This window comes from Spea bombifrons, chromosome 4, assembly GCF_027358695.1.
Source record: "Spea bombifrons isolate aSpeBom1 chromosome 4, aSpeBom1.2.pri, whole genome shotgun sequence".
NCBI classification, from domain to species: domain Eukaryota; kingdom Metazoa; phylum Chordata; class Amphibia; order Anura; family Pelobatidae; genus Spea; species Spea bombifrons.
Genome location: NC_071090.1, coordinates 99,424,274 through 99,440,706, shown reverse-complemented (window position 1 = coordinate 99,440,706; position 16,433 = coordinate 99,424,274). Strand labels below are relative to the sequence as shown.

At 41.7% G+C, this 16,433-nt stretch overlaps 1 protein-coding gene across 1 annotated transcript; it reads left to right on the top strand.

Moving 5' to 3' along the window:
* Positions 1 to 7,357: 7,357 nt before the first annotated feature.
* UBE2D4 (ubiquitin conjugating enzyme E2 D4 (putative)) lies at positions 7,358 to 15,351 on the top strand. Its single transcript, XM_053462847.1, has 7 exons — positions 7,358 to 7,482; positions 8,881 to 8,944; positions 9,613 to 9,644; positions 10,404 to 10,481; positions 10,642 to 10,747; positions 12,173 to 12,266; positions 12,700 to 15,351. Exons 1-7 carry the CDS (start codon positions 7,459 to 7,461, stop codon positions 12,743 to 12,745), a joined length of 444 nt encoding a protein of 147 aa, XP_053318822.1. The 5' UTR covers positions 7,358 to 7,458; the 3' UTR covers positions 12,746 to 15,351.
* The last annotated feature ends 1,082 nt before the right edge of the window (positions 15,352 to 16,433 follow it).

Sequence of the window (16,433 nt, the reverse complement as noted above, 5' to 3'; positions counted from 1 at the left end):
TTTTCTTACGTGTGCTTTTATGTTCTCTCCCATTTTTTTACCTTCCATTCCAACAATCTTGTCTCTCTACAATTAGGGGGTTTTTTTGTTTGTGTTTTTTTTGTTTTTTTTTTATGAAAAAGAAACGTTGAAAACAATGTGACCTTTTTGTAACAAAATAGAAAATATATTGTGTTTTAAAATATGAGCTGTGGTTTTTTTTTGTTTTTCTCTCCCCTTCCCCGACAGCAGCACATCTCCTCTGGCAAGCGGGCCATTTTATTATATATTGGCCATTTATCACATAGGTTGTGGATGTTTGAGGTGTATTAGCCTGATGGAGAATTGTTTTTTTTTTTTGTTTTTGAAATGGCACAAATGAGCTAAGTTTTGGAAGAAGGCAGGGATTTATTCACTAAACGGAGACTTTGCAGGAGAGTTGTGGTTTAAACTCCCTTACTATTCATTATGAAGGGCCTACACTGGCAACAGAAGTTTACTGGAGTCGGGCCTCATAATCCAGGCCAGATTAAGGAGTTTTGGCCCCTGGAGCAGTTATACAGAAAGGGGTTCCTTTGCTTTTTTGCTTCCTGTGGTTTTTTTTTTTTTTTTTTTTCTCTCCTTTTGCCCTCCCTTTTTTTTTTTTTTTTTTTTTTTTTCTTTTTTTTTTTTCTTCGCACCTCATTTCTTGACCTCTTTTCTTCACTTTTTCCATCTTACTTCCCTTTCTTCTTTTACATTGCTTGACTGCATTTTACATTATTCACCTTCTAACTTCTGTTCTGCACCCCCCCCCCCACACACACACACACACACGATCTCCCCTCTCAATTCTAGTGAATGTTACTTTATATTGGGAACCAAAGTTACTTAATCCTCCCGCGCCGCTTTAATGGTATCGAGGCTGGACTGCTCGTGGGACAGGGAGCAGAGTATGTGGGCTTTCGACGTTTTTGAAAATTTAGTGCACACTTAGTGGTTAAGTAAAACTATTTTATATATATATATATATATATTGTAGATTCTTCAATAAACCAAATTCATTTTGCTAACAATAGATTTGAATGATTGGCCCTGAATAGAGCAAAGGTACTGTTCTCCACAACTGCCCAAGCAAGCAGACTAGGCCAACCTGTTCCACCCCAGCGAAAGGACCCCTGGGTCATGCTGATGAGTGTAATCACCCTGGGGGGGGGGTTGGTTTTTAATGGGTGTTGCGATTTCGACTTATTTTTTTCCTTTCATTTTTTTTACTGTGCTAAAAGGCTTTTCCATTCCTGTGTAATTATATGAATGCATTTTTATTTTACTGGTGTTGGCATTTTTCCAGTGCAATATATACCGGTATGTGTCAATTTTTTTCTGAATACTATAATGAAATCCCTACTTTTAATGTTTTTATTTTTCGTCTCACCTCTGGACCCAGCACCAGTACTGGATTTTAAGTCTTGATGAATTAAGGTTCTTCCTATCTGTCGATGCCATATCCATGCTTGATGATAATCTTCTGCGAGAGGAGATCTAGAAATACGGAGTCTCCTGCCTACTGGTGTGCATGTGCAGGTCACAACAGTCTCCAGCTCATGTGTGATTTCCAGGTGTCTAACTCTCTGCACATGCACATCCTGTCGGTGATTGGCTGCTTGCAAATGGGGCAGTTCTTGGGTACTGAGGAGCTGTGGGAAAACTCTTCCTGTTGCCAGAAGTTTTAGGATTGTTCCTCCCCTAAAGCTAGATTTGCACCTATATGCCCTCTGGGCGGATGACAGCATTGCAAAGGGTTAATGGTCACATCTTTGGGAACTGCTGTGGATGGTGGTCTCGGGGGGGCTTGTGGTCCTCTCTGGGGTTATACCCTCAAATGATTGGCTGCTTAATTCCTGCTAATTGAAATGGCTAATGATGTCCCTGGTGTCCTCTCTAGCAGAGTAAGCTGGGGGTTAATTGGACTCATTCATTTACACACATCACAGAACTGAATAAGCAGCTGCTCAAGGGTGGAGAGGGAAGGACCCAGACTGCGGAATTACCATACAGTGCGATAATTCAATTTAAGTCATGGGACTTGGAGTCCGGGGTCCCTCATTGTTTTGAAGGCTTAGTAGTAACCCTTTATACAGAGGTACAATCCTTCTCTCTTTATAAATGAAGCCATGCTATTTGAGCGAAAGAATATAGGGCTGGTGCAACACTTCTACGACAAGCATTCATCAAGAACTGCGAGACAAATGACGTTTATTTCATGCCCCTCATTCATTGCATCACCACGCGGCATATTCAGAGAATCTCTTCTACAGTTTGCGTGTAGTGATGTCACACCTGGGCATGCACACGGCATCTTGATCTATACATCTGCTTGCAATTCTATTGTGAAATCCGTTTATTTTTAAATGCTCTGTATCAGCGCTCCGCATACTGCAGAGTCTTCGCAAAGTAGGTGACTCGCAAAGTAGGTGACTCTCAAAGCGATTGATTACCGTCTGGTTGACCGGTTCCTCCATAACATTCATGGATATGAGGTTAAATGTCTGCGTACCCTGACACAAATTGCTGAGCCGTGGATAAAGAGGTTGAGGAAGCAGGTTTTCCTTTACGTAGAAACATGGAATTTGACAGCAGATAAGAATCATTCAGCCGTCCGTTTTGACAGCTGTGAAGACTCCGACCTCAATCAGTTCTTGGTTTTGTCTTAGATTCAGGATAGCTTTATGCATGTTTAATTTCCCTTAACCAGATGCATCTCTATCATGTCTGCTGGGAGCCCGATCCATTTATCCACTACGCTCTCAGTAAAAATAAAACTAAGCCTCACACCCTCTAGTTTTAGATGGTGACCTTTTGTTCTAACATGTCTCCTCCTTTGAAATGAACTTCTCTCCCGTACTTTGTCAAATCCCTTTAAGTATTTAAATGTTATCGTATCCCGTCTCTATACATATCCTCTAGTCTTTCCAGATCACTTTTAGCCTGCAAACCACACGCGTTGTGGCACGAGCAGTGAGAATGAGGATGCATTTAGAGAGAAAACTACAAAGCCAGTGAGGGCTAAATTATTTTGAGATGGTTTAAAATAATAATAAAAAAAAGTAATTGAGGATTCATATTTAGTGTTATTTATTCTGATGTGGGTGAACGAATCACATGATCCATTAGCACAGAACCAAGAATGCTGAGTTCTTTCCACCCATCGCATTAACTACAGTCTTCAAAATACCTTGCCCATTGGCACTATAGCTAGCCAGCTGGCCGTGGCAACCAAGTTTGGATTAAAATACCCAGACGTGAGAATAAGATTGGTATCTGGTGGAGGTCCAAAAAGAGGGAAGCATGCAGGAGCTATATATATATATATATATATATATATATATATATATATATATATATATATATATATATATACATACATATATATATATATATACATACATACATATATACATACATACATACATACATACATAAAATCTAAAATAATAATTAGTAAAGGGATACAGAAATGTGGCATAGTCAGGAAGCTTACACATTTAAACTGGAATTCCCAATCTTTTAATAGATATATCAGAGTAAAAATTAAAAGTTTTGCGTTTCAATGGTGCTGTTTTCTTTTTTAAAACAGATCTAGTTTTTGCATAATGTTTTCAGACAGCTGCATATTGGCCTTTTGTATGAGTTCTCGCTCTGTTATCTTGGCCCAATCTACTAGACAAACACCCTGATTCCTTATCATCCTGTCTGTGATGAACAATCGAATGGCTTAGTATTAATCTTTCTGCTGGACACTGACTAATGAAAGTCCATGGAGGAATATACTTCATAAGAATTGCCGTAAAGAATCAGCTCAGTGTGAGCAGGAAAAGTCACATGACTGACAACAATGGCCGCCTCCATGAGATGAGATAAAACCAGATGCCGAAATGCATTACTGTATACAGCACTGGGGTTTATGCTCAAAGAAAAAAAAAAAATATTTCTGAAAGGGATTTCCCCTTTAATTTCATAGCGGTTGAGACATCTTCAAGTCATGAGACCAAGGGAATCACAGGCTGATTCAATACCAAACCGCTCACCCTCCAGAGCCCATCCAATAGCCGTCTCATACTTACTATGTTTTTAACTAGTCACTCCATTTAGATAAAAGCAATACAGTTGTGGCTCATTTATGTACCGTACCGTTTATACACCTCCTATACCAACAGCTTTATATAGCTAGATACCTAGCTGCCAGGGCTGTCTCCGCTCTGCAGCGGGTTCTGTCACTTTTAACCATGTAACTCAGTTTGCAAGCTTAACAGAGCAAAGGTACCTAATGAGTGGAATAATAAAGCTAAATGTAGCGCACAAGTACAAAAAACTCCCAAAACTATGCAGCAATAACTTCTATATAGAACTTTTGGTTTGCGATGGTGTTTCTTGCTGGAGGCATCATGGTGTGTGCAGCAACTCTGCCCCCTGCTGGCCATAGCTATCACTGTATAGGTTAATATACGTCTCAATATTTTAATATTTGTATTTGTTTGCATGCTCAGGGTTTTAACCTAGTGATTTCACCCCATTGGCCTTTAAGATCATTTGTACCTGGAGATGCAGGATATGAAGGAGAGCTCTCAGTCTGCAAAAGATAAAATTTGCCGACTGTCAATTCATGTGAATTCATATGTCTGAAACGAAAACAAGTGAGAGAGCTCCGAATGTTTGCGTTTCGTTCTCACTCAGAAATACTTCTCTTTCTCCGCGGATCTGTCTGAATTTTTATAGCCTGGTGTAATACCTCTGAAACAGTTAGGAGCCATGGAGCACAACACAAAGACAGCCTCTCCCCCATTCCTCCACTACAGTCTATAAAAGACCACTTTGCACAAACAAGCAATTTAACCAATTTTGTGCAGCGGTTTGCTTTCTTAAACCTGGAAGGAAAAGGGACTCAAATAGCTGAGTTTGGCACATTCTCACAATGGCCATTTCACATGTGAGTCCGCTTACAGCTTTCTCCAAACTTGGACTCGCTGGTTGGAAGCCTACAGATGAGTCTTCTATGGTTTTGAGGCTGGGACAGGGGCTGAATAGGCACTCGGGGACTATTCAATATGTGGGGTTACCCTTAAAATCCTGGCCCGCTCATAACCTACAAGGACCGGAATAGCCACTGCTGCCCTAAAGTGCCCCCTGCGGTTGTTGATGCATATCCTAGTCCCAGATTCCCAAACCACTTTATCTTCTTTCTCACAGACCAGACAATGCCCCGCTGTCAGCTAACCATTATGATGATTCCTTGTACACAAAGCTTGTATTTTGTTTCAGAAAAGACTAATAGATTTTTGTTTAAAGAGTCCACTGAAAAGAGTCACTAACTGTAACCAACTAGCTTTGTTTTCAGGACCCTCCAATCAGTGGGAATTGTATTCTCCCAAAAACTAGTTCTACACTGCCCCTAGTGGTTGGACAAGATATCACATGCTCGTTATAAATCTACTTTTTGGATAATGCCTCTGCTCCTTTAAGACATGTATAAAGACGTGTCGCTTTAACTTCTGTAAAGCCACAAATGACAACGGGTCCACAACCTTCTGGGGCTACTCTCTCCGAAGGGAAAGGTTTTATACATAAGAACCCAAAGGCATTAGTGCAACTCTTCTTCCCACGGTGCATCCCGGTGCTATGTGTTCTCCAGGTAAGCGATGGTCACGCACCCGGCTAGCCACATGACGTGAAAGATCAGACCAGGCCACCTCCTTCCATTGCTCCGTGGCCCAATTCTTATGCCCACATGACCATTGTAGGCACTTTCGGCAGTGGACAGGGGTCAGCATGGGCATCCTGACTGAACTACTCAACAAACTGAGATGCACTGTGTGTTCTGATGCCTTTCTGTCAGAACCAGCAATTTGAGTTACAGTAACTCGTCTGTTGGATTTGACCACACAGGCCATCCTTTGGCCCCCACGTGCATCATTGAGCCTTGGCCACCTATGACCCTGTCGCCAGTTCACCGCTTTTCCTTCCTTGGGCCACTTTTCATCGGTACTGACCACTGCAGACTAGGAACACCCCACAAGACCTGTTGTTTTGGAGATGCTCTGACCCAATTTGGCCCGTGTCAAAGTTTAATGGATTCCCTGAAATGTCTTTAATGTGATAACTTGGAAGAGAACCTATATCATTGCCTATGGTCTTGCCCAGCTATTCAGAATTACTAGTTTAGAAAATTTAGAATTTAGAAAGCTTTACTGTTCCAATGCGGGTGGCAATAAGTTGAACGTTTTAGTCTACGATTGATACTTTTTTGAATATATATATTGTAAAAAAACTACTTTACAGTGCTGGGTGCAGGAGGGGGCTCCCACATCGTCCTTCTCACAGCTAAACCGGTTCATGTTCTCCAGATGGACTGGTTGGACACTGCATTGTAAGGAAAGTGGAAGCACATCATTAATTCTCTTGGTGATGATATTAAAGGAAAAATATACAATACAGTGAAAGATACAGCCTGGTATTACAATTGTTAAAAGGGCGCATGCCAATTCAACTTTCTTAGCTATGAATGATGGGGTAACAGGATTGGGGGACAACAGACAGAGGGGAGGTGGGAATGAATGAGGGGTTAGATTGGGTCATGACAATGTGACAAAGTGATTGTAAAAAAAAAAAAAAAATAAAAAAAAAATAAAAAAAAGTTTTACTTGTATATAAATTTCACACAGCTAATGCCAATGGGGAAAATAAGAACCAAAATATATTCATTAACTTGTCCCGATCTGCCTGCATTCCTAGGATTTTCATATTTTCGGCCAGCTAGATGGCAAATATTACAAGTTGCGCATCACTTTTTCCAAACTCAAACTTAGCATGACGGGGCTGCAACTTCAATAGTGGTCATAGACCCCCAAACCACCCCATAAAACTACATGTTACTGAAAAGAAGATTCAAAGTTTTTAAAAAAAATATCGTGTTGTCTTTTTTAAAAACAGTTCTTGTTTTCTGGTCCCTAGCTTTTCTAGTTTTTAGACATCTGCATATTAGCTTTGTAATAGACCTCTGGTTCTGTCATTTTAGCCCAATCTACTGGACAAACATCCTCACTCCTTATCTTACTCCCTGTGGTAAACAGTAGAATGGCTTGGTCTCAATCACCCAGCTGGACACACAGACTAATAAAAGTCTAGGTAGGAACTGACTTCATTAACATTGCCATAAAGAATCGGTTCAGTCATGCCGACCTACAACACTGTATACAATAGTGGGTATTTGGCTAGTTATTATTTTTTCCATAAGACTTCAAGATTGTTTTTTAAGAAACTACAGCTCCCAGCCTGCCTTGCGCTAATGCGCCGGCATTATTTTTAAACACGTGAAACTACATTTCCCGGCAGCCTCATCACCCCCGGACGCCTGAGCAGTCTAGTCGGTGGGCGGGGCTTCGTGTCAGAGTCGGGCTCCTGCTGCCCCCTAAGCACAGCCCGCTGTGCAGGCTTTCGGACAACATGGCGCTCAAAAGGATCCAGAAGGTGAGAGAAACTCAACAGCTTACTATCGGTCGAATGTATCCGGCTACGCACTACGGCGCGTTCTGTTAACTTGTCTTTTTTATGGTTGCGGTACGGAGATACGTCAGTGTTTTAGTTTTCTAGCGGAAAGGATACGTTATTAATATAGACAATTTTAATAGGACCACCGGCGTAGACAAGGACAGTACATAAGTGCTGCCATATAGTGAGCCTTTAGGGAAGTATTCGCGCGTGCGCAGAAGCTGACTGTGTAGCCGCACCTACTCTATGGCGAGTTGTGCGCATGCGTAATCTTGTTCTTGTGTCGTAAAGTTTGTAACGCGCGTGCGCATTTGGCCTCCAATTGCTTGTCTGTGGTGCGCATGCGCTGACAGTAACAGCTGCGCAAACCCCCACCTCCTGTGCTATATCACTTGCCACATAGTGATCCCAGGGCCAGCTGCTGGTGACAGACCATAAATGGGAAGAGGGCACCAAGGGGGGCATGTGGGGGGGAGGAGAGAGAGGGGTGGGGGTAGGGCAGATACCTGTAAAAAATATATATTATATATAATATATATAAAAAGTTAGCTTAGTATCTAACTACATGCCAATGGCTATGTCTGGGAAGTGCTAGTTGTGACTAACCTTTCCTAGATGGACAGTTCCTAGAAACACATTCTGGGTATGGAGGGTATACTTTCCTCAGCTCAAGCAGGCCCACTATTTTGGGAAATACAGACCTTAACCTCGATAACTGCTCCATCCGCCAACTGTGCAACATTATAAGACAGTGAGACCGCTCGACTACTGATACATAAGTATATGCACGGGTCGGCTTTTGTCTATAAACCGTTCCATAAAGAAATTGAATGTTACAGGCAGATGGGTTAAAAGTTGATATTTTATTTTCCTATTACACGTCATAAACACCTTGCTGTCTGTTTACGACAGCCCGGATTATCCTCGGGCTAGCCCATGTGCCTTTATCTTCGATCAAATGGTATAGGAAAGCTCGCAGAAACTTACCGGTTTTCACATTTCAACAGGGTGACTAGATTATATATGAAAAAAATGCAACGTGTCAGGCTTCAGCAATTGGAATACAGCTTTATATGCAATTGCCATAAACGTCCTTAAAGGAAACATGTATATTTACAATTTAATGGGATTTTCAATTTTGGCCTCAGAAGTGAGTTAGGCTACAGCCCGCATATGTCGAGACCCTTCACGAAAGGTAACGGGTGCTGGTCATCGCCTTCCATTCCCACCATGTGTCACTGGGTTACGATTACAATTACATTTAATTTTTTACTACCTAAAATCTTATATATTAAATACTTGAAGCGGTTATAGTTTGCTGTCTGTTGCGTCTATAGTCAAACATTTGTCTTTTTATTCTCACCCTCCTCTTTATAGGAGCTGATGGATTTGCAGAGAGACCCCCCAGCTCAGTGTTCTGCCGGTCCCGTGGGAGATGATTGTATGTAACTTATCTTTTCTTTTAAATATCCCGATATGGAAAACCCCACCATGAGTCTGAACTTCTATAATCGGCTCTTATGGCTCTCAACACACAACAGTTTGTTTTGTGTGTGTGTGTGTGTGTGTGTGTGTATATAATATATATATATATATATTATATATAAAAAAATGGCCTAATGTCCCAAAATGCAGGATTCTAAGGCAGTGCTATAGACCTGCATTTTGTTACAAGTGGAACTAGCCCTTTTTTTTTACTGCATATTAAACACAAACGCAAGCATATTAAGTATGAGGATAAGCTACAGAGGATGCATAAACTCATAAGAAGAGAAGTGATTTATAATACCGGTGCATATCACATACTGCAGGCCGGAACTTTCAAATAGAAAGACAGAGCTTTGGCCAAGACCGTTTAGATTGTGAGATGTTTATTTTTGACTTCTAATAAGACAGGCTTTTTAGCCGTTGTGCCGTAAAGAATGTACTGTGTGTATCGTTGGGATGTGTGACGAGTGATACTCTTTAACATCCAATCATCTGTGTTTATAGCCTAAAAAAATCACTAGAAAAAGATATTAAAAAGTGACGCTCCAAGCGGGGCCCTTTGGTTGTAGGCAGTGTCTGTTTCCGTGAATGTGCCCCAAGATCTGTCTCTCTGTATTTCAGTGTTTCACTGGCAGGCTACCATCATGGGTCCTGTAAGTATTCCTACTTTGCATGCCTTTTGCTTTCTTAGTGTGTATTGTTCACTAATCACAACTTACTGACCGTGAATGCTGAATTTTTGCACAAATTAGGAGCCCGTAGAAGACTGTTCAACTAAAAAAAATATAAAAGGAGTCTATTTACCAAAAGCTAAGCCAGAAATGTTATCTCCTGTCTTATTTATTTGTGAGTGAGAAGAATCCCCAGAATAACATTGGGAATCTCGATGTGTGGCTTTTATAATTTACTTCATGAAAGCATGTTGATCACTAGTTATTGTTTAAAGATATTCTGACACATTGTTTCCACATGTGTGTTTAAATAACACATGGGCGAGAAGGGTTTGGTACGATGAATGGAGGGATTTTCATCACAGGGGATGTAGAAGGGGGTTTGAGGGCTAAAACAATTTGCGTTTACCAGTTTTGATGGGCCCAGGGTTTTAGACCCATGTAGAATTTGAGACCATCATGGTGTATATTGGGTATAGAGACAAAGTTTAAGAGGACAGATTTTCAAGTAATTCGTGAGGTGGTCTTCTAGTGGCTGGTGACTTTAGGAGCATTTTGACATAGAAAGAGGAGAAACACAGTGCAATAATTAAGATAGGGGTGGGTGGGGGGCATAAGAAGAAGCTTTATACCTCAAGCCCCCTGTCTGTGTCATCATCACCGATTTTCCTTTCCTGTGATCCGTTCTTTCTTTCCCATAAGACTCCTCTTCCGTCTGACGCATTCTTCTCCTTATTACAGAATGACAGCCCTTTCCAAGGTGGTGTTTTCTTCCTCACCATTCACTTTCCCACAGATTATCCTTTCAAACCCCCCAAGGTAAGCAGAAAGATGGACATCCGAGCTTTCAATATGTAGCTTTCGGTGGTGAGCTTCTCCAGGGCCAGAGACTTTTTTTGAATCGCTAACCCTGCCATAACCATACTGAACCTAAACGTCATCGTATCCTCGATGTGAAAGTGTTTGTCTCTATCTGCAGGTGGCATTCACTACGAAAATCTACCACCCCAACATCAACAGCAACGGTAGCATCTGCTTGGACATCCTGCGGAGCCAGTGGTCACCGGCACTGACGGTTTCCAAAGGTACGCGTCTGTAAGAAGGTTGCCTTTTACTGAGAGATAAGTGGAGACTGGAGTCTCTCATCACACGTCATGTACTTTTTATTGGGCCAACAGGAAAGAAAAATGTAACCACGTAAGCTTTTGGGACTCGGGATGAAAATCTTTAAAGGAGGCTTCTAACAGCTTATGTGACTCTATAGCTTTTGCTGTGTGGGCCTCATAAAAAGCTATGACCTTTAAGATATTTGCATCCGATGCTGCAACACGTCGTGCAGCGGCTTGTGGCATGCGAGCTTACTATATAGAGGGATCATGTAAATGGTGGCTTTGGCGCTAGGCCTGGGTGTAAATTGAAGCTGGTAGTGCGCAAAAGAGTATATCATTTGGAAGACTCTTTAGGGATATTCATTTATTTACCTTTTTAACGTAGCTGAAATTCACGAGCAATGACATGGATTTCATAAAGAAGTTGGTAGCACCTTGGAGTTGCCATTTCTGTTTTTACTCACTCCTGATAATACCAGATATGTGTTAGCACCTGGCTTTTCTCATATAAGCAGTGCTGAACAATAGGAAGTACCGGAAAGTGGAAAAAAATTATTGATTTTTTTTTCCCTTTCCTATGACAAAGGAGGACATTTACTTCCCCATTATGTGGTCGAATCCCAAGCATGTACAGATAGCATTATAATGTGTGTGCAATGGATTCTCGGATGGTGATATTCTAGCTGATGTTTGAATGCTGGAAGCTTCGTTGCTGCAGGAATAGGAGCGTTAAGCTTATTCATGTTACCTTTGTGAACCCAACTCCTGAGGACACAAGCCCTGTCCCTCCGTGGCCTGCAGCTTTTGGCAGCTGGGCTGACACATTGCAGATCTCTGCGGGTAGGAGTAAGTAAATAAGAAGAGACTATCAGTGACGACGGGATGATTCTAATATCAGTAATCGGCTTTTAGATTTCCTCCCTTTTATAAAGAAGCATTATAAATTAGCATATGTAAGAGGAGGCCTCCAGGAATCATTGCGGAGACTCAAACATGCACAGGATCGGAATCAGATCTCCCTACAGCAAAAACATGGCAGTTATCCTGAAAATCACTAATGTGATAAATACATGTGACTGATAACCCGGTCAGGAATCAAAACAGAATTACCTTGGCACGGCGATTCATACAAAGCATACAGCTGGTTTGGGCTTTCCATTTTCTCCCCGTAGCTACACAAAATGCATTTTCCCCGGTAGACCTTGAGCGCACGTCTTAAGAAGAGCATTACATTTGTATAGTTTAGGAGTCAGTCATATTACAGAAAATTGACTGTCTATAAAATATTTTTGAAGCTGTGCCGTTTACAGGGACCAAGCCCTCCTGTCTTCCGGGGGCCACACATTCACATGTATTCTGAATGCCCCGTTGGCTCACTCTCTTCTCCTTTTTCTATTTCAGTTCTGCTTTCAATCTGCTCTCTTCTCTGTGACCCGAATCCAGACGACCCTCTGGTACCAGAGATCGCCCACACATATAAAGCCGACCGGGAGAAGTAAGTAGGATTTCTTTGCTATTGAAGAGTTTAAAGCACTGGCGGCGTCTCCCCTACCTATCCCGATGTAAGACGCATGCCTGCGCTTGCCATATCTACGCTGGATGCACTTAGTCATTTTGTAAAGCCATTTATTAACGTAATGATCATATAAAGACTAGTGCGTTGATGCATTCTCTGTGCATGAATGCAGATCGGTGTCCCTGGTCACATCCCTGGCATTAATTATATGGTAAACCTTGTCCTGGTGCAGCCTTTGTGCTCAATACAACCTCTGCATGTTGATTGTCATTGACCAAGCAAGGTTAATATTTCTTTAATGTATAGCTGAAGTATATGTCAGGATTGTTCTATTATTATTAACGTTTCTAATGCATTTCACAGTCCTTTCCACCAATCTTTTATTTATTTCTCTCCCGTCTTATCTCTGCAGGTATAACAGACTAGCACGGGAATGGACACAGAAATATGCCATGTAATCCTCTCGAAATAGCACAGCCAGACTGTCAGAATGGAGCGGACGGTACCCCTCCTCCAGGGGCCGGTCCCTCCTATCTCTCTTGTTTATCTTTTTGTGCCAACATGTCCGCAAGGTTTTTATACAACACCAACCAACCAAAAATAGCCCAGAATCTTTGGATGCCACCCCTCCGTAAGCATAACGCCTCTTGCCTGGCTGAAGACCTCGCTCTTGTCCCCTACTTTGAAACCTGCTGCTCCGATGAGTCCCTACTACCCAGTGTGAATCCTGTGCCCAGGGGCCCCTTTCTGGCTTTGCACTGAAGAATCCAGACCATCTGCTTCTGCTTTCTGGAAGCTCGTATTACTGTCCCCTCTCCTTTAAATAACTCAGGACATGGGTGATGGTTTGGGAGGTCACAAGAGCCTGTCTCACGGCCCAACATTAGAGTGACACGTGTCATAGCTGCTGTTGGAAAGAGCGAAGTCTGCAACTCACTTAAAGAGAGAGGAGGACCAAGCCGTTGTTGTTAGGCCACTGAAGTCTATTTTTAATAGTTTTTGGTCTGCCTCCGTTATTCACATGACTCTCCCTCTCCGTTCACCCAGAAATATGAATACTGTTGGAGCAGCAGAGGATCACGATGGCGTACAACATAATTCACAAACAGAGGGGCTTCTGTTTGGAATGTCTGCGAACCCTGATTGATAACACGTTTGTGACGTTAGTTTTGGTCACATAGGAAGGGAGATGCTGTTTCCACAAGTGGTTCATGAGTGACGTAGTAAAGCTGTGACGGTCATTTTTACCAGTTATCTGCACTCACTAGTTGTGCACTATATAAACATGGCGGTGTTTTGTACCATCTAGCACCCCCTCTAATTCTGCACCGTATGGTTGTGTTTTATTGTGTAGTTCTCACTCGCTGTGCGCCTAACTCTGTAGCTATGTGTTTTCGGGCACTTGTCAGATACCAAGGTGTCCGGCCAGCACGTAATGCTTATGTACCTTAATCGCAGTCACCCTTCACCCCAAGTTAGTTCTGTCCACCATGGAGCCCGGCCACGCTGGCTAATCGGCATTGCAGCGGGCAGAGTGGGAATATAAATATATATGCGTGAGTCGGCACTGTGACTTTCCTTGTCCCAACCTACCTCACGCTCTGAATTATGGGACAAGGCACCCAGACCTCCTTTAAGGAATGGCGGGAGGCCTCGGTGATGCTGTGAATATGAGGGTGACGTTCTCTCTACTCCTACAACATAGCAGTAACCAACATTTGGCTAATCCATTGCCTAACGATGCTTGGTATAACTACACTCCATATCTATCTCTACTTTAAAGACCTGCTGCAAGACGAACCATGTCGATGAATGTGCTGCAGTGTACAATGATGCGGAGTATGTATACCCCGATAATAATGCTGTTTAATGGGAGATGTCAGGAATAGGGAAATGTGTGAACTCAAAGGCTGTCTGGGAGGTGTTTGTTTCAATAGGTTGGTACATTCATACTCTACATCACTATACATAACGGCAAATGTGTAGCTTGTGTGTAGTTTTAATGTAACCCATCTCAGCATTCTTTTGCTTGAGTGTAACAATGCTCAAACGCTGGATGCGTTGGCCAAGTCTCCCAAGCGCAGTTGTCGTTTTGCTTGATGACATCTAGGTTATTGACGAGCAAACATTTCATTTACTCGCGTTTAAGGGTCTCTTCAGTCAGAGCGGCGGTTAGTCCGTTGGTGTCGCATACTACTGTTGATGGAGGGAATTGTAGCATGGAATGGGCAAGTTGCTTGTCGATAGTCACAGGAGTTGGGTGGCCTTGTGATGATTTTGTGCCGCTGAGTCGGGTGAATGCAGCTGTCGGAGGAGCCATTTAAATCCATGCAACCTATGCATTCTTTAAGGTATAGGCCAGTATGGGACGTACTTTCTCCCAGGATTATATTCATATAGAACGCATACATGGCTACTTCTAAATTACTGAACCAGTGAATGAATTCCGCGAAATCTGGTGCAGGGGGGACTGTTTCAAATGGCCAATCTGCCAAACAATTGCGTGACATATACTATACGTTGGGCTCTTGGTGAGTGTTTCTTTACGTTGGGTGAATCCGTGTACTAAACACAACCATTCACAATTACATTGCATGTCTGTGGCTTTACGTACGATTTCTAGTCGTTTATTAGTGCTTAGTATGTTGCATTTGTCCATTTTGTTCGGGTAAAGACGACTTAACCTTATCTTTCCGAATACCATGTGTGGAATTATAATCTTTAACCCCTCAAGGGCTTGGATGGATTTTTCAGTGCAATGATATTTGTAAATTAAATTGGATTCTGTACAGTAACATTTTTTCACGCCCCCCCCTCCCCATCCTGATCCCTTCATTGCTTCTCAGGGAACATTCTATTTATTTTCCCAAATAAGAGCCAGATGGTAGATCCTACATTTTATTCTGAAGCGGAAGATAAAAAAAAAAAAAAAAACGCCATTATTTTTCTTTTTCTAGTATTTTAAGTGCCAGAAATAAGAAGCCACGGAATTGTATAGTTTTTACAAAGTGGGTAGCGATGTCAGTATTAACAAAAAATAAATAAAAATGTGTGATTAACCTGCTTAACGGAAATATGTTGGCGATCGCAGGCTTTCAGTGGCGCACCTCTCATCTCCTTTTTCATTTTAGTACAAAATACGGACTGGCAACCCGGCATCTTTCTTGCTGGCACGGAGCTAAGGGAGCTGGTAGACGGCAGGATTCCAGCCCTGCTATATGTTGATGGTTATAGATCCAAAATAGTTTTGCATGCATATTTTTATTTATTTATATATTTTTTTTTTCCTTTTTGTCCTTCTAAGGAATTAATTCATATCGTGTGCAGTGTGTGTGTGTGTGTGTGTTTGAATATAATTTATTTTCCGGACCCCCCACGGATTTGCAGGGGCTTCAAAAGGGTTTACAGCGCCTCTGCTAACGCAACTCACTTATTTAACTTTTGTTTCCTGCTAAATTGTGACTCTTAAGTTGGTGCTGACCAGAAAAAGAAAAAAAAAACATTTTTAAAAATACCAGCGTCTGTCTCCCTTTTTTTTTTTGTGGCTTAAGTGGTAGAGCTAGAAATAGTATATATAATGCTTATATACGTACATGTACAGTGTGCTACGCTTTATCAATGCGCTGAATCAGGTAACAAGGTATTCTCCTTTTTCTGACTTTGTTCTACTTTGTGGGAAAACGGCCATTTTTCATTTAAGTATTACAGGCCTTGCAGCACATTTTTTTGTCTTTACTAGCCTGCCGATAAAAGACAAATAACCTTCAAGTGTAAATTCTGCAATTTTCAATTAAATTATTTATATATATAATCTCTAGATAGATATTTATTTGTGTAACAGAATGCTGCAGTTCCCTTTACAAAGGACTGGGAATGTAATATTTGACTATAGGTGGAGATCTTATACAGTATGAGGTTTAACTTTAGGCAGAACTGCATAGCCAAGTTCAAAGTGATAAATCGTCTAAATTCATGTATAGTACAAACTCCAATTTCATGTTAAATTCAGGCACACGGTAAGAGCAGACTACATTTACATATCCAGACATTAAACATATGGCTTGACATGTTAAAACCGCCCTGGGGCAATGTGGTTTTGTGCAGGTTCTGGGCTTTGGGCAAGGTGAGGGTGAATAAGGGAGTTGA